Raw genomic sequence first — 26,925 nt, forward strand, 5'->3', positions numbered from 1 at the left:
GAAGTGTTGATGGGCTGGATGGAATTTTGTGACTCAGGCTTTTGGTGTCTGTGGGAGAATGACAATGGAGAAGTTAGCTATCGGAGACACTAAAGAAAATAGAGAAAAATACTAGCTCAAAGGATAAACTCACATTAGAAAACTTCAAAGTATACAGTCTTTCTAGTGTTCAAGATTAAAAATTAGAAGTACCTTTTCAACAAATGGCCTTCAAAGCATTTGTGAAGAGATTATCAACATATTTAAGGTGAGGAAGCCCATAAAAATCCAAGGGTTTTTAAAAAATCTTATTGTTGGCTGTAAGAGGTGAAAAAGGAGAAGAGGAGCATTTCATTTCTCTTCATCCTTAAGGATTCAAGTCAAATTGCAACTCTTCTCTGATGGTTGCGTAACCAGCCCAGCTGATGGGAATTGTTCCTTGTGGTGATACTTCTCGTCTCTGCCATTCAGATGCACTTGGCATTCACTGTCCTATGGTAAGAATCTCGCTTGTGTGAAATCCAATTGGATGACAAACTACTTGAGGGGAGAAATCACATCTTATATGTACTCTGTGTCCTCACAGACCTTAGAATAGTACAAAGCACATCAGATCAGATGATGGACTGAGTTTGTAGAACAGTGTTGCCCACCCCTAAAGCACACGTAACAAATTTACCCTGTGGCCTTGCCTGTGCTTTCAGTATCATCCCACTTGCTCCACCAATTCAACCCTCTTCCTTGATTTACTATTAGATCTTTATTCTCCATCAGCTTCCTGTCTACAGATCAAAGCTAGGATCCTGCATCTTGATTTTGTAGTGCTTGCTGTGGCGTACCGTAGAGATCCTTCAGGACCAAGGCATCATTCTCCCAGCTGCTGAAAATGCCGGCAGATGATGCCTCTCAGCTGAATTTTGGTCTACGAACTTCCCTCGGCCCAAGAGAGCCACCTTACCCAAAGTCACACTCCTTCCTGAGGAAGTGTATACTTAAAAATGTGAAATATAAAGGCCCTTGCCTCAGGTGGTTCAACTCTGATGGGTTTCCCCAGCTCAAGAATTCCCTGTGGGATTGCCTGAGCCCTTTATTCCAACTACCTTTCAGCTTAACCCCTCTACCCAATTCTATCTTATTTCCTTCATAGGTCAGGTTCCTGAGAGCCTTCTGCAATCAACTTCCTGCATGCAAATCTGTGCATTAGAGTCTGTTTCCTAGGGAACCTGTTCTATGCCAGATCTTACACATAAATAAGGGAAAGATAAACAATGCTCAGAGCAAAAGGGATTGGGGAGGGCTGCCTCACCTAACATCAAACCAGTCTGACCTGGCCATGGCTGCCAATACCTGGCAGGGAACACAGCCACCAGCCTGGCCATCACATGCCAGAAAAGTGATGTATGGCCACCTGTGTCCTCTTCATCAGTGCTACCCACTAGAACTTTCTTTGATGAGGGACATATTCTGTATTTTCACTGTTCAATATGACAGCCACTAGCTACTTGTGTCTACTGAGCACTTGAAAGGCAGCTCGTACGACTAAGAAATTTAATTTGGACGAAGTAAGAGAGTAGCATTGACATACATACACTACCAAATGTAAAACAGATAGCTAGTGGGAAGCAGCCGCATAGCACAGGGAGATCAGCTCGGTGCTTTGTGTCCACCTAGAGGGGTGGGATAGGGAGTGTGGGAGGGAGACTCAAGAGGGAGGAGATATGGGAATATGTGTATACATATAGCTGATTCACTTTGTTGTACAGCAGAAAGTAACACAACATTGTAAAGCAATTATATTACAATAAAGATATTTTAAAAATTAGTTTATATTTACGTGTAAAGAGCCACACGTCTAGTGGCTACCATACTGGACAGAGCAGCCCTAGATTATGAATCCAGCAGGTCTAGAAAGGCAGCGTCACAATAGCTCCAATGCCACCTGCCTTTACTTCCACCACCCATGACGTAGAAATACTTGGTCTGACTCCTTAAAAGTCTTCCTAATGAAGCATATATAGGAACTGTGTGCTAGTAAAGTCTAATTGTTAAGTGGCCCAATAATTATTATGAACATTGTTAAATCTAAGAGCCAGAGAGCTTTGTTGTAAGTTTAAATTGACTACAACACATAAATCTATTCATGATTGCTTACCCTCATAGTCTTTTAATCTCCTGGCCCTTCAAGGAATTTATCATCTATATGGAGACACGTGACATGCATTCGTGCACAATTTTAAGTTAAGAAACAGCCTCCCCTTGACTATATATATATATATATATATTATATATATATATATATATGTATAGATTGGATTAATGCCTTTTTTCCCCATTTGGTCTATATGATCTGAGGGCTTCAGCTGTATGTTTCATAATAAGAAAAGAAAAAAAGAGCAAGAGATAGCTGCCCTTTAGAGGTGGGCAGGCTCATGGGTTGGGAACCCACGGGAGATCTTTAGTTCTGCCCTGTTACTTGAACAAGAATGATCTCTTGTTACTAACCCAGAAATGTCAGATGTGGCCCAGGGTGAAAGCATATGGCTGTACCTGGGCAGGTTCATGACCATCCTGCAGAAAATGACTAAATGTGCATGCCCTGCAGACAAGGAGTCATTCGCATCATCTAGTCATCTGAGGTCAGCCCTTACAAAATCAGTTTGAGCCACCGAATGCGACTGAAACTGAATTCTATGCAAGCTGAAAACGTTGTTTACTTAAAGCCCAGAAGCCTTTCATGAGAAGAATCCACGGACAGGAAATGGTAGTTAAATTTATACATTTTTCTTTCTTGTTACAATTTGATATTTTCTGAGCAATTTAATGAAGACTCCAGAGAAAAGAATTAAATGTCTGCTGGTTCAATTACCAACTAATGAAAAGGTGGAAAGTAGCGCCACGTACTGTGTGCCGAGAGGCTACTGAGGCCTATTCTTGGAGTGAAAATCTTTCGTGTGCTGCTTACACTCTCCTTTGCCACCCACAAATTGTACAGACGAGTGTCAGCAGAAGCAGCAGAAACCAAGAGCTGGTGCAGATCATCCTCTGCAAGGGTGAAAGGCCTGGCCCACGGGGGGACATCTCATGACACCCATGGCAACAGCCAGGAGCGCGGCAGAAGCCATGGTTTCCATCAGGAGGGACCAGGCTGTCCTTAAAGCCATGCTTTGAGAAGATTCTAACCATCCCTGGCCCTGAATGCATTCTTTTTTTTTTTTTTTTTTTTTTGCGTTACGCGGGCCTCTCACTGTTGTGGCCTCTCCCGCTGCGGAGCACAGGCTCCGGACGCACAGGCTCAGCGGCCATGGCTCACGGGCCCAGCCGCTCCGCGGCATGTGGGATCCTCCCGGACCGGAGCACGAACCCGTGTCCCCTGCATCGGCAGGCGGACTCTCAACAACTGTGCCACAAGGGAAGCCCTCCCTCTTTTCTTATTTAGAATTCCACATTTAAATATTATTTAGAACTCCATAAAGAGAAAAAGTGAGGTACAAAACTGGGTGAAGACATTTTTCACATGTATAACTGAATAGAATTAATATCCAGAATATAGAAATCATTTCTACAAATGAATTAGTCAAAAGAAAAACTGTCAAAAAAATTGGAACAGGTATTTCACAGAAGAGAAAGTACAAATGGCCAAACACTGTGCAAAGATACTCAAAATCATTAGTGAGTAGAAAATACAAATTAAAACCACAATTATGTAATAAACACCAGATTGGCAAGAATTCCAAAGCCTGACAATATCAAGTGTTGCCAAAGTTGGAGAACAATGGCACTCTCGTTAACTGCTGCAGGGAGTAAAAATTGGAACAACCACTCTGGAAACCAATTTGGCATCACAGAACAGAGGTGAAGGTATACATGCCCTATTACCCAACAATTCTACTCTTGGGTATATACTGAGAAACTCCAGCACAGATGCAGTGGGGAGTGTGTATAAGAATATTCATAAAAATACTTTTATAATGGAAGCCATCCAAAGTCCGTCAACAGCTCAGTGCACTGCGCGTTTCATATAATAGAACACTATCCAGCACTTGAAGAGGAATAAACAAGGGCTGTATGCATCAACAAAATGACCCTCAGGAGCATCATGCTGGGTGAAAAAAGCAAATTACAGGATACATACATTACGATTCCATTTATGGAAAGTTCATAAAGGATATGTTTCTAGGGACAGAAACATATGCGGTAAAACTATAAAGAACAGTGAGAACGTGATTAACAAAATTTCAAGATAGTGGTTACCTCTATTTAGGGCAGAAAAGAGACACGATCAAGACAAGACACATGAACCTTTAATGGAAATGCTAATGGCCTATCTCTTAAAAGACATAGTTGGGACTTCCCTGGCTGTCCAGTGGTTAAGACTCAACATTTCCACTGCAGGGGACATGGGTTTGATCCCTGGTGAGGGAACTAAGATCCCGCAAGCCACGTGGCATGGCCAAAAAAAAAGACGTAGTGGACACACATTCATTGTATTGTTATTCTTGACACATTTTACAAATGTACACATTTTTCAAATATTAAAATGTACACATTTTACAAATATTCTTTTGTGTGCACCTAATAGTTAATAAAAATGACTCTTAAGAATTGGTACGTAAGCAAATGACCAAAAATATTTTATCCAAGACTTGTTGGAAGAAGAGAGTGTAAGAACATGCCAGCCATCAGGCCCTGGCAGTCTTTCCTTCCGAACATGCCATACTGTCTACTGGTCTCTGGCCCCTTCTGGGTCATTCAATCCAAACCCAACCATCACTCAGAGCTAGCACTTGTCCCAGGTCGGAGGAAAGTTTCAGGATGCTCCTCAGAGCAGCAGCCAGGCTTCCCTCTCGATCTGCCATTCTGTCCCTCATTTACATGCAGGCCTCCTCCAGGTGTGGATGACAAGCACATGACCCTGTGCATGTGCGTGCACACACACATCCAGCTCTGCAGCTCGACTGGGTTGTTATTAGATCCAAATATTACTGAAAGCTATTATTACTTGACTCTTGACTTATTCTCCAATATGTGTACACATTTTATAAGGATAATGGAGTACCATATTTAAAACAAAGCATCTCCCTGTCCTCTAATCAGAACCTGAAATCTGAAAAAGAAGCACAGACCTCTGCCCATGCTCCAACTACAATCATGTAGCAACAGTCCCTTAAACCAAAATTGAAATTTAAAGTGAGTGGTGCAGTTATTGTCAGTACAGCATGTAAGAAAAAAAATAAACCTAGCTCCAGGGATGTCTGACTCCTCACCTCAGTAGGTCATTAAAGATAAGACAGCATTCATCTCCCCCAGGCCCAAGAAAGTTCTGTTATAATTTTAGTATCGTGAAGAAATTTTTAAAATAATTGTTTTCATATCCATCACTACAGTGAAGGCGGGCTCTTTCAGGAGTAACATCCCAACAGGAAAAAAAATCAGACTGGTAAAACAAAAATTCTTCTAAAATGACCTACGTGAAAGGTCCATCACTTAGTCTCCTGAAGTTTACTGAAGCCCTAGTTAGTAATTGCTGTAAAAATACAACCACTTACCTCAGCATATTGTGCTACTGAACTGGCCTCAACTGCATAGACTCTCCGAGCTCCGGCCTGTACAGCAAAAAATGACAGTATTCCTGATCCACAGCCAACATCCAGAACAACCTGGAAGGAAAGGAAAAGACAAAAAAGGGGTGAAAACACAAACCGGAGCTTAGCTGTTGGCATCATGCCAACTTTGAGCACTGTGATCAAAGTACTAGCTTTGATTTTTACAAGTGGTCTTACCTTGGCCAAGTTATGAATCTCTGTGAGACTTCTTTTTCTCCTATGTTAAATGGGGTTAATAATACCCACCTTTTAAGGTTTACTGTGGGGATTAGTATGAAGTGTATACAAAGCACTTAGTGTATAATTGGTGTTTTTCAAATGATTGTTATTATTACTACAGTTTCTTTGTAACATGGTTTACTTTTAGGATGTTTAGGGCCAAGAAAAGTAGTGGGTCATGAATGAATTTGCTTACCCTACCTGTCAGCGTGAACAAAATGAAAACTGTCTCAAATAATGTTTAGCATTATATACATATATACATATGTATATGCATATTATATGTATATGTATATGTGTGTGTATATATATTCAGGAAAAATTGAAGACAGTCTTTAAAAATCCAAAAGTGAGATATGTGCTTTTTTTTTTTAGGCCCCCTCCAAAAAGTTGGGGAGGTTTACATGGAGGGTAGGAGGGTATTAAGACAGTGGACACATAGAATTTACAGAAACTTCTATTCTCTGTGTTCAGACCTAGAACTTCAATCAGAAAGACCACCATTCACTGGCACAAAGGGACCAACCAACATTTGGACCTGCATGCTGCGAGGAAGAGAAGGACAGTATGGATTGGGGCCCTGGCCCCATGCACAGCTGAAGCTGAGGTCTGCAGCTCAGTCTGATCACTGAAATCTCAGGCTCCTGTATTTCTGTCTCATCAGTGACTTTTATTCTTAGCATCTTTTAGCACTAGCTTTGAGCAAGGCATTTCACTTGGCTCTAAATCCTCACAATAAATGTACGAATAGATAGCATTATGATGGCCACTTGTGAGATGACAAACTGAAAATGAGAGACACTGAATGAGCCCAAGTTCACCTAGCAGTAAGTAGGGGAGCCAGGAGTTGAATCTGGGCACTTCTGCCTTCCAAGCTCATGTTCTATAAAATCACATGTTGATTATTTAATTTCACTTTTATAAATCTGATATTTTAACCCAGCAATACCAACAGGCAATGAATGACAAGGAAACAAAGTATTACTTTTTTCAGGAAAATTTATAATAGTTTTTTTCTTTTTACTCTGATAGTAGGAAAATTTTTCCAAAAAACAGGAAATATCAGAGGTTGTGCATGTGCGTATCTGTGTTTTAATTGCAGTGTCACACTGTGCTGACACAGATACGGTGCCATTATTCTAAGAGAACATGCTGTTAGTAATGGGTTCACGGTGCTCACTTATATTAATCCTAGAGCTGTGGCTGTATTCCATGTGGTCTCCTAGGATTTGGATAATTAGGAGCATTACTAATTTAAAATGTCACCCAGTCTCTGGAATTTGCTGTCAGGCTGTCTATACTTTTAGAAATACCACCATTCACTTCTCCTCATCCTCCCTAGGAAATACTTCATCTTCACATGGTCCTGGGTTTATTGCAAGAAGACCCATGACAGCTGTCTAGAGAGAGGAGGCTGTAGGTTGGAGAGTGCAATCCATGGCCCCCTAAAAAGATGCACCATATCCAGAAGAACGTTACCAGAGCGTTCTTCAATGAAAAATATAATAGGACTTCCCTAGTGGCGCAGTGGTTAAGAATCCGCCTGCCAATGCAGGGGACATGAGTTCGAGTCCTGGTCCGGGAGGATCCCACATTCCGCAGAGCGGCTGAGCCCGTGTGCCACAACTATTGAGCCTGTGCTCTAGAGCTAGCGAGCCACAACTGCTGAGCTCGCGTGCCACAACTACTGAAGCCCACACGCCTAGAGCCTGTGCTCCACAACAAGAGAAGCCCACGCAATGAGAAGTCCCCGCTCGCCGCAACTGGAGAAAGCCCGTGCAGAGCGACGAAGACCCAATGCAGCCAAAAATAAATAAATAAATAAGTAAATTTTAAAATATAATACCTTAGATACTATGCTTAGTCCAAAACATGGATACAAAATTAAGATACAATAGAAATTGCACCTGCTTGCTCTGGTGACAGTCGTCCTAGAAATGTGTGAAGGGAACACTTTGTCTCTTTTATTAGGGTGTCATGAAGCACATCTTAGAGCAGTGTTTTTCACTTCTCTTGATCCTGCAGACTAAAAACCAAAGAAACATTTTACCACTGGGAGAGAGACAGCAGACAGTGGGAACAGGGAGAGAGAGAAAAATTCAGAGATGGGAGGGAGGCTGATACGGTTCAGCTTTTTGCCAAATTAGGCCTTTTGGTAGGAAGATGCATTGACAGGCCCAGACCCTACCTAGAGAAGAGCCGAAAAATTATAAACTGTTGTGCAAATACCTTATTTCAATAACGAATTTCAAGCCAAAACAACCTTATTCATTTGGCTATTTCAAAACAGAGCATAGCCCTTGAAAAAGAATCTGATCTTTTGCTAGCATTACCCAGATAATGCCATCTGTTTCCCGCTTGTGTGTATATTTAAAAAGTTAACAAGTGAATTTTCAGTCTGGGGCCTGTAGGAGAGGGAGAGGAGAGGGAGGGACATTTTGCCCTGTCTATGTAAGCCATGAAACGTTGGAAACAAAGCTGAGGAAGGCTGAGAATTCATTCTCTGGTGAAAAACAAACAAGTCTAAGCAAGTATTTAGGCTCTAATGGAAATACACTCTTTCAGCCCTTTCCAGCTGGGGTTTCCCAGACTAGGAGAAGACAGGACATAATTATGTTACACCGTCTTATCTGGCACCTCAGGAAGCCTTGGAGCTGCCTCTAATCACGTTTTCTTGTCCTCACAGAAGATTATACTGAGCCCATGCTTTATTCTACCATTGGTAGGCCATCACAGAACTGGGTATGTTTGAGGACCTTGGCAGACATTAAGTTATACTTTCTTATCCTACGGAAAAGTATCTCACCTCAGACAGAGGCAAAAAGAGAGTAATAAAACCCTCTTCCACGTGTAAAGCAGTTTCCAGTCTCCAAAGGACGTTCCCCAGACACTATCTATTTGATCCTCATGCCCCGCTGGGATGGAGAGTACATAGTTATGTCCCCGTTGTACTGAGAAGGAAACAGGCTTGGAGAGACTGTTTCCAGCCCAAGGTAACGCTACTGGTAAAGGGCAGAGCTGGATGAGTACCCAGCGCTCGGCTGTCTGTAGCACCATGGCCATCCTTCTGTGCAGCAAAAGATGGGAGGAAAGGGTGGACTGTGAAGAGATGTAAATCTGACCACACCACACTCTAAACACTTCCGATGGCTCCATGCTATTGGCCTCTGGCCGGGATCGTCCAAGAGAAAAGACAACAGGAGGTCAGAGGGAGTGAGGACAGTGCGGTCAGAAGACCTATTCTCCTGGCTTCCTTCCGCCCAGGTCTCCATGGACTGGCTGTGTCCCCTCTACCAAAGGCCACAGCCCTTGCTGGGCTTCCATCTCTTAGAGCTATGACTATTCTCTCAGGTTTCCAGTAACCTCCCCTTCCCCCTCCCCCTTTAGGTCAAGGGGTGATAACAGGTCCCCACCCTTGGTAGTGCCAGGGCGCTTCACCGTACCGTGTTGGTTCCCTGTACTCTGCCCACATCATTGTAAATGGTCCTGTTATTTAACTCTTCTAAAACACCTTGTCGAGTGTGCCTTGCCTCTCCTGCAGGAACCCTGGCTGATACATCAACTCATCCTTCAGATCTCAAACAGCTCTCCCTCAGGGAAGACTTCCTTAGCCTTTGCTCCCCTCCCAGGCTAAGTAAAAGTCCTCCAGCTCTGCGCTTTTTTTTTTTTTTTTTTGCGGTACGCGGGCCTCTCACTGTTGTGGCCTCTCCCGCTGCGGAGCAGAGGCTCCGGACGCACAGGCTCATTGGCCATGGCTCACGGGCCCAGCCGCTCTGCGGCGTGTGGGATCTTCCTGGACCGGGGCACGAACCCGTGTCCCCTGCATCGGCAGGCACACTCTCAACCACTGCGCCACCAGGGAAGCCCCAGCTCTACGCTTTCTTATCATCACTTACTCAAACCCTTCCTTCATAACATTCATCACAGTTATAATTTTTCATTCAAAGACAGATTATTTGATTAATTTCTGCTCCCTCCCCTTCATTAAAGGAGAGACTTCTATCTGCTTCTTGGTCACTACTGAATCCCTGATATGGCATGGGGTCTGGCACACAGTAAAAAACACTCACTAAATCTTTGTTAAACAAACTGAATAATAAAAATGTGTCTCACTACCACAGATAGGGAACAGACTCATGATCCAAAAGATACAGCGCGAATCTGTTACCTCCCTAAGAACGTACCTTCTACCAGCGTAACGCATCCTCTTCAATCTTGTGATCTTAAGCATCCTTCAAAGGATGACTTTCTTTGGACATTGTCATATTGTCATTACATTACAATCCAGTTAGCTCTAGTATACAATGTTCCTCTAGAGAGAGAATTCATCCTCAGCTTCCCCTGGATACACAGGCAGTAACTATAAAAATGGCTAATTTGGGGCTTATATGGGGCAGCACCAGAAAATGGTATGAAATTCTTGTCAGGACTAATGGGGAAAAGTCAACAATTGATCCATGTAACAGTGGCCAAAAGTTCTGTGAATTTATTTGTAAATAAAATTTTTGAAATATTAAAAATATAAGGTCATTTTGCTTGTACAGATGATTTTAATTACATGCTCTTATGGCTTCCTAGGCAAAGAAATCCTGCAAAAATGTCTGAACAGGTCTAACAAGCCCCAAGAGGGTTCAAAGCTATTTATTTGGATTCACTAGGTTAAAATTAACAAAGAACATCCAGGTCCTTAAAAAAACATGAAACAAAACTACCCTTGACTAATAAAGTAAAAGTAAATATGTACCATTATTTTTATATTTATTATGTACTATGCTTGCTTAGTACTTTTACCTTATTTACTCATGATGACAACTATCTAATGTGGGTACCATTATTTTCTCCATGTTGCACATAAAGAGACTGAGAATCAGATGGAGTTGAAGTCATACACTTAATAAATGGCAGAGGGGCTTCCCTGGTGGCACAGTGGTTGAGAGTCCACCTGCTGATTCAGGGGATGCGGGTTTGTGCCCCGGCCCGGGAAGATCCCACATGCCGCGGGGCGGCTGGGCCCGTGAGCCATGGCCACTAAGCCTGTGCGTCCGGAGCCTGTGCTCCGCAGCGGGAGAGGCCACAACAGTGAGAGGCCCGCGTACCGCAAAAAATAAAATAAAATAAATAAATGGCAGAGATGAGTAATAACAAACGTACCTAGTTGAAACCCTATGCTCTTAGATACTCCCTTCATTTTCAATTCTATTTTCTGTGTTGTTCAGGCTACAGTAATGTTTGTCCCATTTAGCCTTCTTTTCACCCTACAGTTTTATAACTGTCTTCCAATACCGAGGTCCTGATTATCCCACACTCGATTCTTCCAGTTACGCCATTTATTATTTATTCATTCTTTCCTTATTTGCTTGAGCATATCAACGGCTGCTCTGAATTGCAATACCCCAACTGTCATTTCTGTATGCCTTATACTCCCAAACTGTGTCCTACCCACCTGGCACTTCCACAGCCATTGCTGCTTCTTCCAGCCATTATTTTATTATATCTGTAGATATCTCCACTGAATCACCCCAAGTTACAAGTACCCCATGCTCTTCCACTGTCATGTACTTTATCATCATAGTTACCTGCCATGGGCTCCCTACCCCACAGACTGCACCCGACTATTCCAACATCCAAATTGTTGACCAACAGGGTGACTGAACAGCTTCCGAGCAGAAACAGAATGAGAGAACTACACAGCCTTTCGCAGTCCATCACATCGCTTCCTCTAGGGTTTGTCAAAGAAGGACAATTCCAAATCCCTTCAAGAGCTGCAGAAGACATCCCTTGATGGCTTAAATCTTGTTCAGATAATTAGAACTTTCTCTATGGCAGAAGAATTCTGCTGTGACAGCTCCCCATAAGACAGAACTCTGCATCTCTGTGCAGTGAAACTTGCTTTCAACAAAAAGGTTGCCTGTATTTAAATAATGAATAAATAATACTTATGAGCACCCTTGTTTCATTCCACCTGGTCTTCTGGCAGAGGATAGATAAACCCTTCACCAATCTTTTAACCACCCTTTCACCAGTTCTCCAACTATTTTTCTCTATTATTACAGAAAATACAAAGATGCTAATCACTCCTACCTTCTCTCTCCATGATTAACCCCCTTCATATGCTGCCAATAGACTCAGACTAGCTCACTCAGCTCTAAACCCTCAGGCACTCAATCATTCATCAGACATCAAAAGTGACTTCTATTACCCATTGTGCCAAATACTGCTAGATGCTGGGAATGCAAAGATGAAAATAACATGACTGTCTAGTAGGGAGAAGCATAATGATGTGTTACAGTGGCAAGGATAGTATTATATAATAGACCCAGTGAAACTATGAAGGAGGATTAGTCTACTCTACCAAGGATTCTGGAAATACTTCACTGAGATGACCCGAGGAGGAAAATCAAGAGGTAAGTCAACGTGTGCCGTCTGAATGGAGGGGGTGGCAAGAGCTCCAGACTGAGAGCAGTCTGAACAAAGGCACCCAAGAATGGTAGGGCCAGTCATGTCTGGGAGGCAGCAAATCTTCTCAGGAGCATGATGTGTGTGTTAGAGGTACAAGTAGGGGGCATGGTTGAGAAATGAACATGGCAAGAGCAAAAGCTGATGCTTGCTTGTAGATGGTCTTGTATACGCCACTAAGAGCTTGGACTTAATCCTTAAGCAAAGAAGGATCATGGAAGAGTTTGCAGTGGAAGAATTATTTCATAGTTGTGTTTCAGCAGCATCACAGTGGTGGTGTGGACTGGAGGACACAGGATCAGAGGGTGCAGGGCAGACATTGGTGGTTCCGAATTAACATCAGTCCCTTCTTACTTCCTATCAGAACCTCACTTTATTGAGTATTTATCCTCCTCTGTGGATAACCATCCCCAGTCCCAGGGAGGGGATCCTGATTGGTCCAGGGCAATCGTAAGTGGTTCCGTTTCTCTTGCCAGTGATCACTACACTTGCGTGTGTGATAAAATATTGTTAATGAGACCTGAGGGGAAGTTTGTTGGGAGCTACTGGAAAGGTTTTCCCCCTTCTAAGACAGACGTAAGAAAGATGCTTCTTCTTTCTTGGACGTGGTTAAATTGAAATGTGATGCTCAGAGAAACTGGATTAAAACACCTCAGAATCATACTACCTCCAACATTTTAGCCAATTTAAGTAAGGATTTCCTCCTGCTGGAGGCCAAAGCTATCTTAACTGGGACAAGTAGGGAAACTAATTGGAAAACATTTGCAATCCTCCAGGAAAGATACAGTAACAATGAGAATAAAGAATCAGCTGTGGGACAAAGGGGAGGAGAAGGAGTTGCAAAAATGCTGGATTAAAAGCAGCTAAAGAATTTGGAAACTGGAAAGGAAAAGAAAAAGTCTAGCCTGACTCCCAGGTTCCCGGCTTGGGGGATGTTTATAACACCTTCAGTTTTTGTAGCATGCCAGAATGGAACGCTCGCCTTGCTGGCCGGCCAGAGTGGCCCTAGAAATTGCTTGTCCTGGTCTTTGAAACATGGAGCTGAGTTTCATTGCTGCTGCTACAGCTGAAGGAGTTTGCTGCGGAGGCTTCTCCTGTTCCCTCACATTGCTCACGGGTACAATAAAACAGTGGCCACCTCACTCACGCCACATGCACTTTGTCCCTTGCCTCCTACCGCAGTGCCCTTGTTGCAGCTGAGGCATGGGGCAGGCACGACAGTACCCACTTGGCACGCATGCACGTGCACCATGAAGAGTAGGGAGTTAACACCCTGCGGGGGCGTGCTCCACCAGTGGGAGATGGCAGCCAATGGAGAAGTCATTCTCCTTTTCTCCCCCGATGAACTGTTTGAAGACAGAGTGGCTTCATATGACCTCCCTGATGATGTCCGGTGACACCGGGTGATCAGTCTCTCATCAAGCTGTGGCAAGCTCAGTAACACCCTCCCTCACACCTGCTCTCCTCCCCTCTGCTCTGCCTCTCTCCTGCTCCACTGAGATTGCCCTCCCTAAGAAAATACTACCACGTAAGCCTTTGCTGCATGATCTGTGATTTACGGCACTGAGGCTAAGAAAATGGTGCTACTTAAACAAAATTCAACATGTTCACTGACATTTTTCTGTGATTCTGTCTTTTCCGGGTTTCTGAACTTCTAAATTCTAAACCTAAGCCATCACTCTGGAGTTGAGTGTGTCAGTACCTCAGATTCAGGAAATCAAGCAAAAACAAGATACAGGCACAAGCTCTTAAGTTCATCCATGCCCAATTCCTGGTCCAGTGCTGGAAAAGACCAGGTTCTAGTACAGCAATTTAACTCCTTTATACTGACTTTATCCTATTTATCCACTTCCATTTTTATCCTGGAAAGCAGATATTAAGACAAAGACACCTACTTCAGAAGTTACTGTTGCACAGAGTCTTCTATATAAGCCTTTAACAAAGTCAGTCATTGCTCCAAACTGGCCCTTCCTTCATGGCACTGTCTTAGAGGGAATGGGAAAGGTTTAGAAATTCAACCCTAAGATGTTTCTGAAATGCCCTGACTGTAGTGGGAAGAGAATCCACCAGGCAGAAGTTCACAGTAAGTTAGCCAGTAAAACCATACCAGTGAAATACTGATTTTTTTCAAACCTCTTTTCTTCCTAGCTCCCTCCCATGCAGAGCTGAGGCACTGCGAATTTCACCTTAGCAATCTGTCCCTTCTTTAATGATTTTGCAAGAGTGGCATCTGGTATGATAGTCATTAGTGCCACTTACCAGATATTTCTGGTTCTCCTTATGGGCACATGGTAGAATTGTATCCCTTGCTCTCTGGGAATTAGGAGTGACCACATGACTTGCTTTGGACCATGTAATGTGGTCAGAAGTGAACATGGGTCCCTTTCAGGTGGAAGATATAAGAACAAGGAGTGTGCTCTGCCACGCTCCGCTTCCCTCTGCAACAGGAACTAGTCATGTTTCACATGGAGGCTGCTTCCTCAGCCTGGGTCCTTGAGTGAGATGAGACAAAACGCAGCCCTTCGCTAACCTAGGATGGATTCAATGAGCACGATATAAAGCTCTATTGGTTTGAACCACTGAGGTCTGGGGGTTGACTGTTACAGCAGCATAACCTAGTTTACCCTAATAAGCCCAGTCAAGTGCCAGTGATTTCTGATTCAAATTTCCCAGTATGTCCACAGAATTCTGATGCTGTGCTGAGATTCTGGTATAGCAGTTCACTGAATTCTTATAGCTACCATGTGTTAAGTGTTCTTATCCCATTTTAAAATTAACCCCAAAGAGAGGTCGCATGTCAGCATCTTGAAAGGTACAGAGACAGGCTTGGAGCACAGATATCTTGACTAGAAAATCCATCTAGTGCATTAAAGTCCCTAGCTCCCTCTTTCCCAAATGCCCTGAAAGACGGTCTGTGATCGTTGTTTATTCAGTCTTCTTGGCTCTCCTTGAAAGCTGCACTTTGCTTTCATACCAAATGAAAGCATTTTCCTCTGCTGATTCTGGCATCTTTCTCCAGTACTCTTACAGGAGCAGATTTTATTCAAGCTCAGGAGAATCCTGGCACAGACACGCCATCTGCTTTACTCACATTCAGGAAATCTATGTGGACACCCCCTTAGAGCTTAAGGGGCCAAAGAGATCAGTTAAGACCAACATCCATTTTCTACCTCTTTCTCCTCACCTGTATTACAGAGAATTTATCCCAGGGATGAGTTTTTGTGATATACGACCTAACGCGAACCTTGGCCTCGGTACTAGGTCGAATAGTGTCCTCCAAAACTTATGTCTACCCAGAACCTGTGAATGTGACCTTATTGGGAAATAGGGTTTTTACAGATATAGCAAATGAAGATAGCATCATACTGGATTAGGGTGAGCCCTAAATCCATTGTGACTGGAGTCATTACAAGGAGAGAGAAATTTACATCAGAGACACAGACACATGGGGAGAATGCCACGTGACAAAGAAGAGATTGGAGTGGTGCATCTGCAGGTCAAGGAACACCAAGGACTGCCAGCAGCCTCAAGAAACTAGAAGGAAGCGAGGAAGGATCTTCCCCTGCAGCCTTCAGAGGGAGCATGGGCGTGCTGACACCCTGGTTTTGGACTTCTGACCTCTGGAACTGTGAGAGAATAAAATTCTGCTGTTCTAAGCTACCTAGTTTGTGGTAATTTGTTATGACAGCCCTAGGAAACTAAAACGGCCTCCAAAGTCCAAGCCATAGGGAAACACACACACACACACACACACACACAAGACAGGCAGAGATATATAGATGTATCAGAGATCATTTTTCACTATCACATCCTGCCCCCATACATGTTCCAAAGATCACAGAGATAAAATAAAATATCAGTTTGATTATCAACCTAGAACATATAGAGAATGGCTTTATGTTGCTCCCAAAATCACTGTGCAGTCCCGGCAGATGTGAGTTCGCATATAGCTCTACCACTTAGCAGTCGTGTACCTTAAAGCAAGTTAGTTAAATTTATGTAGCCCTGGTCCCTTTTCTGTACTATCAGGCTAATAATATATCTTGAATTTTTTTGTCGTGTGGTATGGCGGGCGTTTACCTTTCTTCTGTGCCTCTCAGCATCTGAACCCCCTTCCTGTGCTTGGAGAATGTCCCACTTCTGGGGCAGTACCAGCCTTCCACTTGGGAAGTTACAGGTGTCTGCTGCTCTTTTCCAGCATCCCTGAAGCTAAAGCACAGGCATGACCGGGGCTCTCCTGATAAGATGCACCTTGCACTGTGAAGCTGACAGTGTGCAGACGCAGGACAGCACAGAATCCACTCAGGTGCGGTCATGGCCACCTCCCGGTTCCAGCAGCACAACAGAGAAAGGTTCTAAGGACAACACTCCAGGGTAGCAGCAGGTGAAGCCTATGCAGGTTGCGGTGCCCACGTCTGGCTGCATGGATGTCTCCCAGAGATCAATTCTGCAGCATGATTTTGGAAATTATTTTTCTCCTTGTAGCCTCCACGCCTAGCTCTCTGATGATCCTATATCCTTTTCGGAAATTCTTTTTTCTTTTTTTCTTAAATTAGCAGAGTTGGTTTCTGATGCTGGCAGCTTAGAACCCTGACTAACATGCAAGGATTAAAATGAGATAAGATATGCAAAGAACCTAGCAGGAGTCGTGAGTTACTTCCTTTCTTCCCACTTCCCTCCACAGTTCTAAATGAGGATGCTGCTGTCAATGGTTAACAGCACTCAGCAGCGAGATGTGGAGGATTTGAAGAATGGATAAAGATACCGTGGCATACGCACACAATGGAATACCGTGCTGCCTTAGAAGAAAGGAGATCCTGCCATACGTGACACACGACATGGGCGAAGCTGGAGGACATCATTGCAAGTGAAATAAGCCAGACACAGAGGGAAAAATACTGCATGATTTCACTTATATGAAGTATCTAAAAGAGTTAAACTCTTAGAAGCAGAGAGTAGATCGGTGGTAACCAGGGGCTGGAGAGAGAGGGAAACAGGAAAGTATTAGTCAAAGGGTACAAAGTTTCAGTCATGCAAGATGAATAATTCTTGATCTTCCCTGGTGGCGCAGTGGTTAAGAATCCGCTTACCAATGCAGGGAACACGGGTTCAAGCCCTGGTCCGGCAAGATCCCGCATGCCACGGAGCAACTAAGCCCATGTGACACAACTACTGAGCCTGCGCTCTACAGCCTGTGAACCACAACTACTAAGCCCACGTGCCACAACTACTGAAGCCCATGCGCCTACAGCTCGTGCTCCGCAACAAGAGAAGCCACCAAAATGAGAAGCCCGCACTCTACAACGAAGAGTAGCCCCCGCTCGCTGCAACTAGAGAAAGCCCTCACGCAGCAACGAAGACCCAACGCAGCCAAAAATAAATACATTTATTTTAAAAAAAGATGAATAATTCTTACTTCTTAGACATCTATTTCACAGCTTAGTGCCTACAGTTAACAATACTGTATTTATTACTTAAAAATTTGCTGAGAGTGGATCTTATGTTAAGTGTTCTTATCATAAAATAATAATAATAGTTATCATTATAAATAAAGAGGACAGGAGGAAACTTTTGGAAGTGATGGATATGGTTATGGCCTAGATCGTGATGATAGTTTCTTGGGTGTATACTTATCCCTAAACTCAGCAAGTTGTATACGTTAAATATGTACAGCTTTATGTACATGCTTCATACCTCATTAAAGAGGTTAAAATTTTTTTCAGGAAGCAAGACCTGTTTTAACACATGCCAGCACGACTACCCGGCAGGCCTGTGTTACAGCCTTTATTCCATCAGTGATTAAGGTTGGGCCTCATTAGTGTGCCAGGTTAACCAAATAAAGTAGTAGCAGTGTTTTAAGGTCAGAGAATTTCAGTGCAGGATCAGAGATGGACCCAAGGACATTCGACCAAACTGATGATAAGTCCACACCAAAGAAAACTCAAACTGGAAGAGCCAGCAGCTCAGGCTCTGCAGATCTGAGTATCAGCTGACAATCTGAACAGGTTGCTTTGCATGTTTGTTGTAGTTATTTATGTTTTCTTTTAAGCTTTCAAATCCCTGAATCCCTTCTGCCTAAGCCAACCTCACTTTTGGATGCACTAAGCAGCTGTTGCAACTGGGAATGCTCTCCTTTAGTGAAAATGCTGATTTTAAAAAAATAATAAGCTCCCGGCTCCTGCTTACTCTCACAAGTTTCCAGCAACTGGTGCCCTGACAAATGAAGTGTCAAAACATTTCCAAATTAAAACCCTACGGCTCACACAACCCAGTACCCTCAGCAGGATGGACTTTTCCTGCTTGTTCCAAGTGCACACGCAAAAGAAACTAAAAATAGCCATATGGCAATTAACAGAAACTCTGAGGAGGGGGAGGGGGTGGGTTCCAGCAGTGTCAGTTTCCTGGATAGATTCCAAATGGGGTTCTCAGCCAGCAGTGCTCTGGCCAAGAGAGGATTTTCATTAAAACTGCATGGAGGAGGCAGAATGAAGAAATCAAGACTTGAAAGATTTAAAATTATTGCAGCGGTAGAAACTATAGCACCATCCCCAAGACCATAAATAATAATAATACTTGCTATTATGGACTGAGTTGATATTTTAGGCAATATACTAAGCACTTCCTATGCATTGTATCATCTTGATCCTGCAAGGACTCTAGGAGGTAGCTGCTACGCTCACAGATAAGGAAATTGAAGCCCAGAGACTTTAGATAACCTGTTCAAGACCTCAAGGCACACAGGATAAAGGTCTATGGCACATGTACAGCAGGTGGCCAAGCTGGAGTTTGAACTCAGCTCTCTGGCTCCAGAACTCATGCACATAACCACAGTGCAATGCTGCCTCATACCTGCATGGGGATGTTTAAGTAACCACAATGTTTTCACTCCACCCTTAAGCCCAGAGAAACAAAAGTCTCTCTTGGCAATTTCAACCCACCTTCCCATGGCAGTGCCTTTCACAGGTTATGTGCATGGGCTCTAAAGTAAGGTTAACTGGGTTCAAATTCTGGCTTTCTCATTTATCAGTTGTATAAAATCAGGTAAATTATCAACATTCCCAGGTCTCAGTTCTCTCATCTCTAAAATGGCAAAAATATTAGTCTTTATCTAATAAAGTTGTAATGAAGATCAAAGGAAACTGCTATAGACTGAATTTTTGTGCCCTCCAAAATCCACATGTTGAAACCCCAATCCCCAATGTGATGGTATTTGAATACGTGGCCTTTGGGAGGTAATTAGGTCACAAGGGTGAAGCCCTCATGATGCGATTAGTGTCCTTATAAGAAGAAACAGAGGAGAGCTTGCTTCCTCTCTCTCTCAGCCATGTGAGGATACAGCGAGAAGGCTGCTGTCTACAAGCCAGAAAATGAACCTTCACCAGACACCAGCTCTATAGGCACATTGATCTTGGACTATGAGAAATCAGTGTTTGTTGTTTAAGACACACAGTCTATGGTATTTTTGTTATAGCAGCCTGAACTGAGACAGACACTGTATGGAAAGCTCTCAGCATGGTGCTTGCAGATACTTGAGTTGCTCAATAAATAATAGCGATTGGTATTGATCATTCTAAACCCATGCCCTTTTAGGTAACCAATTTCAATGAGAAAGAACACAAGAGCTTGATAAAAAGGTAGCATCCTCCATGGACTGAGGGGTCATTCAAGGAGGGTCTTCTGTATGATGAAGCAAACAGAAAAGGATTTTTAAACATTTTGGATTTGTGGTGGATTTGATAGATTTGGAGTTAGTGTGACCAACTATCCTAGTCTGTCTAGGACTGAGGGGATTCCTGGGACATTAAAACTGGGACAATTTGTTCCTTCAGTTTCCAGTGGGGAGGAGATACTTATTCCCAGGAGTGGGCAGTACTAGAAGCAAGAGAGGTCATCTCCCCTTCCTCTTTTTATCTCCTAATAGGAGTGACTTATCTGACTGGTGATGCTGGAAAATGGTTTGAGCTTGCATAGTGCTGGTACTTGGAAGGGGCCAGCCTGCCGATCCTCCACCCAAGCATGTGCTCTTGAGTCCCCCAGGTGGAAGCTTGCTGGGCAGGCTGTGGACTTGTCTGGGGAGACCACATGTTCAGCATACAAGTAAGAGGAAAAGTTCAGTTTGAGGGGGAAAAAAGGGGTAGGAAGCCTTATGTGGATACAGGCCCAAGCCCCATTCTGCAAATAGCATTACCAAAAATAAAGCTGATATTATGATTTCTACCTGACATCTGTGTCTATTTCTAAACTGGTTCAGAACTCAGAGGGGGAAAGGGATATAATTAATTATCAGTCATGTGATTAATTATCACCGTCATAAACCCCAACAGATGGATGCCTATTTTATTTCATTGGCAGAAAAACCCATTTCAGGCTGGCAGAAAAAAGGTATTTTGTAGAATCAAATGAGTTTAGAGGTGGGAGTGACCTTAGAGATGATCTGGTCCAATATCTTTGTTTTTACAGATGAATGACAAGATCTATATGAAACTCTGAAAAACTCATCAAATGCAAGTAATTTGGGGGAGTGGTCTTTAGAAGCTATAACCAGAATTAAAAACAGATTATAGATAATATAGAAAATAGATTATAGATTAAAACTAAGCAATTTCGGGACTTCCTTGGCGGCCCAGTTGTTAAGACTTGGCCTTCTAATGTAGGGGGTGTGGGTTCGATCCCTCGGGGAGCTAAGATCCCACATGCCTTGCGGCCAAAACACCAAAACATTAAAAAAAAAAAAAGACGCAATATTGTAACAAATTCAAAAAAGACTTTAAAAAATTGATCCACATCACAAAAAAAATCTTAAAAAAAGAAAGCTAAGCAATTTCAGAAGGAGAGAAGTTTCCCCAAATAAAAGTATTACAATCAACAGCTGAGAATTGAATTATTTTAATTGATGAGAAACCTGTAAGACTTAGGTCAGTAAGACTGCTTATCCACAGCCTTGAACACCAGGTAAGGTGTCAAAAGAAACAAGCTTTTCCCCTCCATCCTCACCTTGCCTACCTACCATAACCTGGTCTTCCTCATTAGGAATGCTTATTACTTCCTCACTGTTCACCAGGAATGCCCCACTGGCAAAGCAAGGGTCCTGGCACCTCAAGACACATGAGAACCTTTGGTCAAGCATGGCCATTTCTGGTCTTATCTTTTTCTCTTACCAACACACTCATCCACCAGAGTACCTACATTTGACTTTTTGAAAATGTCCAGTTTTGCATAAGCAGGAGAAAGCCCACTTTACCCTGACTCTCCCACTGAATACAGCTCTAAAACCTGGACGGAATGCAGGGAGCAGCTACTTGAAGCCTCTGAAAGGTCAATGGTAGCAGGGAGACTGGGAAAGAGGATCAGAACTTGAAATACTACTGATCCATACCCCCTTACCCTCACCCGTGGCCTGAACTCAACACACCAGAAATGGACACCAGGGTGCGGGCAAGAGAGCTGAGGGAGGTGTTCTCTGTTCCGGCTCCAGCTGCAAGAAGGGGAACTCCGAATGCTCAAAGAGAGTGTGGAAATTGTTCTTCCCTTGCTCTTCTTTTTTCTTTTCCTCTCCCCTCCCCTCTCCTCCTCTTCCTTGCCCCCCCCCCTTTCTTTTCCATCCCTTTCCTCCCTTCTTCTATGCTCCAGACCCCAGAGACCTTGTGGGGGTCGTAGCATCACATCAGCCCAAACTATGAGACAGGGGAAACTCCCTCTGCCTTCAATGGTGCCATAGTTCCCAAAAACTGGGGCCAAGCCCCACTGCCTTTTTCCCCTCTCTTTGTCCTCTCTCTGCTTGGCGATACCTAGGCGAGGTCATAGACGTGCACGGCAGAGTGAGCTTTTTGTCCAGAGACTCAAAAGGGGTCCCAGGGAACCAGAAAGTATCAGGGAGATCATGGAGTGGAAGGAACTGGGCAAAGAAACCCCATAAAGTATTTTTTAAAATAAATTCCTGTACTCACCCCTCAAACTATACATGCATGGACCTGATCATTAGCACATCAAAACTCTGAGAACTCTGCCTAGGTGCCAGACTGACCATCCAGCGACATGCACATGGAACAGAGCCCAGCTGCACTGCTAAGGCTCTGAAAAGTGAAATGACACGGGAACCAGAGCCCTTGGAAAATCAACTAGTGGCATGGAACACGCAGTCCGAACCTAACCAGGTTGAATGCATCCTAAATCAGACATATTAACTCTCTCCATAGGCTTTAAACAAGACCCAGAGTCTCATAATATTCAAAATGTATGGAAAACAATCTAAAATTCCTTGGCATAGGAAGACTCAGGAAAATATCAATTCCCCGGGAATAGATAATCAACTGAAGCAAACACAGCAGTGACACAGATGTTACAATTATCTGGCGAAAACCTTCAAGTAGCTATTATAATAACGCTCCGAGCAGCAATCATGAGCACTACTGAAATCAAGGGAAAAGTAAACAGTCTCAGTCACGAAATACATGACATAAAGAAGAGCCAAATGGAGATTCTGGAACTGAAAAAATATACCCAACATTAAGAATTCTCCGACGGCTCTATAGCAGAATGGACGTGACAGCAGAAAGCAACCCATGAGCAAATCAACTTCTAGCTGGGGGCCTATTTATCACTATTTTTTCGTGTGTCTTCTCTCTACTTTAAGTAACTATTTCAGCATCATAAACCACAACACAATTTAGTGGCTTGAACGAGAACCAATGTATTATTTCTCCCAGCTCTGTGGGAGGGCTGGGCAGTTTCTCGGTTGGTCTTGCCTAGACTCATTCATGTTCCTGCATTCAGCTGGAGGGCTGGTTGGACAGGAAGGTCCAGGCTGGCCTCAGTGATTGGCCTGGCAGTTGGTGTTGGCTATTGACTGGACTGCCTCACTCCTCCAAGTCACCTCCCAACCCCCAGCAGGCTAGACAGCGCTTCTTCACAGTATGGTGGTCTCAGGGTTCCACCAGGGTGAGCCCAGAAGCCACAAGGCTCTGAAACTCACACAACGTCACCTCTATCATATTCTGTTGATCAAAGTACATCCCAAGGATTGCACAGAGATAAGGGATAAAAAACGAAACTATCTCTTCATGAAAGGAGCAGCTGTACGACTTTGCAAATGGGTGTGGATGCAGGGATTGGGATCCTTATTTCAATGTTCTACCACATTCCTCCTGGGGAATTCATGCTGCAAATCTCAAAGGCCACGGGTCTACAATTACTATGGCAGTAGAAGAGACTGTGAGGCCCAGAGAAATCTAGTGTTTGCCTAAGACCACAGAGCTACTTAAATGGGAAAATATGAAACTAGACCCCATGACTGCTGATTCACTGACCAGTGATCCTGTTTCTGAGATGAGCTGTATAGTACCTTGAACACCTTGGCTGTTTAACAGGTAGGAAAATAAGGGACAACACTGGCACAGAGTGTTAGCAATCGTTCACCATTCAGATCCATTTTGTGAAGGAAATAAATGCAGGCACTTGTGGAGTCCATGAAAAAAAAAAACTGAAGTAAAGTGACACAATAAGGGCTATTCATTATGTAGCAATACAGCTCCTCACCTGTCCTGTGCACCAAAACATAGTGCATTTAGTCTCTTGAGTTCCTGGCTCTCAAAACTTCATTTCTTTACTGAGGTAAAATTCACATAACATAAAATTAACCATCAACCATTTTAAAGGGTACAATGCAGCGGGTTTTGGTACATTTACTATGTTATGCAACTATAACCTCTGTCGAGACATTTTCATCACCCCAAAAGGCAAGCCTGTACCCACCAAGTCCCCCTCCCCCAGCCCCTGGGAACCACTAATCTGCCTTCTCGCTATGGATTTCTATTCTAGATGTTTCCTATAAATGGAATCATATGTGCTTTTGTAGCTGGCTTCTTTCACTGCACATGTTTTCATGGTTCATCCACACTGCAGCGTGCATCAGCATTACATTCTTTATATGAACAATATCAATAGAAACAACATTCATAATATTCCATCGAATGGATATACCACATTTTGTTTATCTCTTTGTCAGTTGATGGGCATTTGGAAAGCTCCCACGTGCTGGCTACTGTGAATAGTGCTGTCACGAACATTCACGTACAAATAGTCACCTCAATACCTGCTTTTAATTCTTTCAGTTAGTTCGGTATACAGTCAGAAGTGGAAGTTCTGGGTCGTATGGTAATTCTATCAAAGCTGAATGCTCAGCCTAGTTTTTTTTTTTTTTTTTTTTGCGGTACGCGGGCCTCTCACTGTTGTGGCCTCTCCCGTTGTGGAGCACAGGCTCCGGACGCGCAGGCTCAGCGGCCACGGCTCACGGGCCCAGCCGCTCCACGGCATGTGGGATCTTCCCGGACCGGGGCACGAACCCGTGTCCCCTGCATCGGCAGGCGGACTCTCAACCACTGCGCCACCAGGGAAGCCCTCAGCCTAGTTTTTGACAAGGCTTCTTAAAATGGTTTGAGATTAATAACCTGCTGCCACCATTACCTTATCTCTAAAGTCAGTGTGGTTCTGCAGGATGGCTCTGTGGTAAGTGGCTGTCCTCACAAAATCTTGCATCATGTTCTGCTGCTGGGAAAGGCAGCCATAAAACTGTAAGGGAGAGAGAAGGACAGGGAGGGTAAACACGCCATGAGGCAGGACCTTCACGGGTACTTGGCTCTTACAGCCACCCGGGTCAAGGCGGGCTTGGTCTAACACAGCAGGGGGCTGAGGCCCTGAGACACCCGGGACCTGTCCACACTGGCCCCATTTGTAAGGACCACAACTCTAAGGAGACCTCAGAACTTTGATCCATACAGCGGATTCAGACCTAGATCTTGACCAGACTGGTGCCCAGGGTCCCCCCTCCTAAAGCAGAGGCTGAGAGAGCACAGATCAAGAATAACAGAGGTAAGTGAGAGAGAAAGGGGCCAGGGCCAAAAGGGACGGCTCTGATGAGTCCCATCAGCCTAGAGAGAAAGATGGGCCTTGGATAGAAATCCCAGGAGAGGGTGGGGTGGGGTAGAAGGCAGTGACGGTGGGGAACCTGAGGCAAGCCGGTTGGGTGACGTGGTACGTATAAATCCATGAGCATTGACAGTGAATAATAAATATCATCATTGTAATGGCTACCATTTGGTAGAGTTTTCTACGTGCCAGGCACCATGCTAAGTGTTTCACATACATCCTCTAATCAAATTAAATCACCACAACAATCAGATGAAGTATGTTCCTCAGCTGAGGAAACTGAGCCTCAGAAAGATGCAGCAACTTGCCCAAGTCCTGACAACTCTCTAAGTGACAGAGACAAGATCCCAATCCGGGTGATGCTGTTGCTGTTGGTCAGAGGACCACACATTAAAAACCGCCGCACTCTCGGGACTTCCCTGGCGGTCCAGTGGTTAAGACTCCCCGCTTGCAAGGCAGGGAGCATGCGTTCGGATCCCTGGTCGGGGAACTGAGATCCCACATGCCGCACAGCGCGGCAGAAGAGAAAGAAAACACCGCTGCACTCTCTTCTCCACCCACCGCCTCGCCCAGGTATATTCACAGGTGTGTGTCACTCTGAAACGACTCAGCTCCACCTGGGACCGCTCCCCTGACCTGGAAGTACTGTATGGCAGACGCCTCTTCTGTCCGCTGGCTGAACACTGAGTACTCCTTTTCCTCACGCCGGCATCTTTTCAAGGTATTTGAAAATGCGCTGAATTCTGCAAGGAGAAGAAAGCAGACCCATTTCTACCTCTTGGAAACCACAGCACTCGCCACTGCACTCTTCACAAAATTCCACCTGAGAAGCCACTAGAAGATGGAAATGGCGTGCTCACCTCTGAACACACACGCATGATAAGGAACGGCAAGGTGGGAATGGGGACTGCTCTGAGGTGTGACACCCTTATTTACACTTGTCAGACATATTTGCATTCAGAAATGTCAAGTTTGAGACCATAATGGAACACAGGCAGAGTCTGGGCTCACTGAATTCTCCTGGTACGGTGCTAACAAAGTTCATAGGCTTATTCTCAGTATGTGCTCTGAGGAAGGTGATGGTTGATGATAAGAAAAATAAAATATATGTGAACACAAAATATATATGTATATAAGTGAGTATATATATAAAATCTCATTCTATCATTATAGTGACAAGTTTTCTTTGTTTTCATATTTAGTATTCCCTAAGTGTATAGAGAAAAGGTAAAAGAACTGGGGATATGTGTATACAAGGGAATGCTTTCTACTGTGTGAGGAAAAAAATACAGAAGTGAAGGCTCAAAGAATTCCAGAAGTGATATTACTAATAGATAACACAGCATGCACGGTGGTCAAATTCTGTGACTTCTGTCTTAGAAATGTCTCTCAAAGTCCTACCCAGTGGTCGTCGCTGCCTGGGGTCTCTCCTCTCCACTGCTGGTGCTGTGACCGGGTCTCTCTCCTACAGCCCACGTGGGATCCCTAACGCCCACCCAGTCTGGATTCACCATGAGCTCCAGTCCCTCACGTCTGTCCGCCCCTGGGTGCGCGCCCTCCTCGCCCCCATTTCCTGCACACATAAGACCTGCACTATACCCTACGCGCCCACCGTGCTGCTGAAGCGCTTACACATTCCCAGGTCAACGTGGGCCTGGCCTGGCTTCTTGGCTTTGAAACCCTTGTCCGTCTCTTCTGTTTGGATTACCTTCTGACATGAAACTCCTATTCATTCTCCAAGATT

At 44.0% G+C, this 26,925-nt stretch overlaps 1 protein-coding gene across 1 annotated transcript in view; it reads right to left on the reverse strand.

The window, feature by feature from the left end:
* The window catches only part of LOC309824145 (histone-arginine methyltransferase CARM1-like), a gene marked incomplete at its 3' end in the record, with an annotated part of 142,908 nt that extends 117,046 nt beyond the window's left edge, over positions 1-25,862 (reverse strand). Inside the window, exons 1-3 of the mRNA XM_082656891.1 lie at positions 25,818-25,862; positions 24,720-24,824; positions 5,526-5,636 (exon numbers count right to left, since the gene is read on the reverse strand). Of these exons, the coding sequence (XP_082513017.1) occupies positions 5,526-5,636; positions 24,720-24,794 (186 nt within the window). The 5' untranslated portion in view covers positions 24,795-24,824; positions 25,818-25,862. The remainder of the gene's footprint in view (positions 1-5,525; positions 5,637-24,719; positions 24,825-25,817) is intronic.
* Between the last annotated feature and the right edge of the window lie 1,063 nt (positions 25,863-26,925).

Source organism: Grampus griseus (assembly GCF_964374135.1).
Source record: "Grampus griseus genome assembly, chromosome: 6".
Classification (NCBI taxonomy): domain Eukaryota; kingdom Metazoa; phylum Chordata; class Mammalia; order Artiodactyla; family Delphinidae; genus Grampus; species Grampus griseus.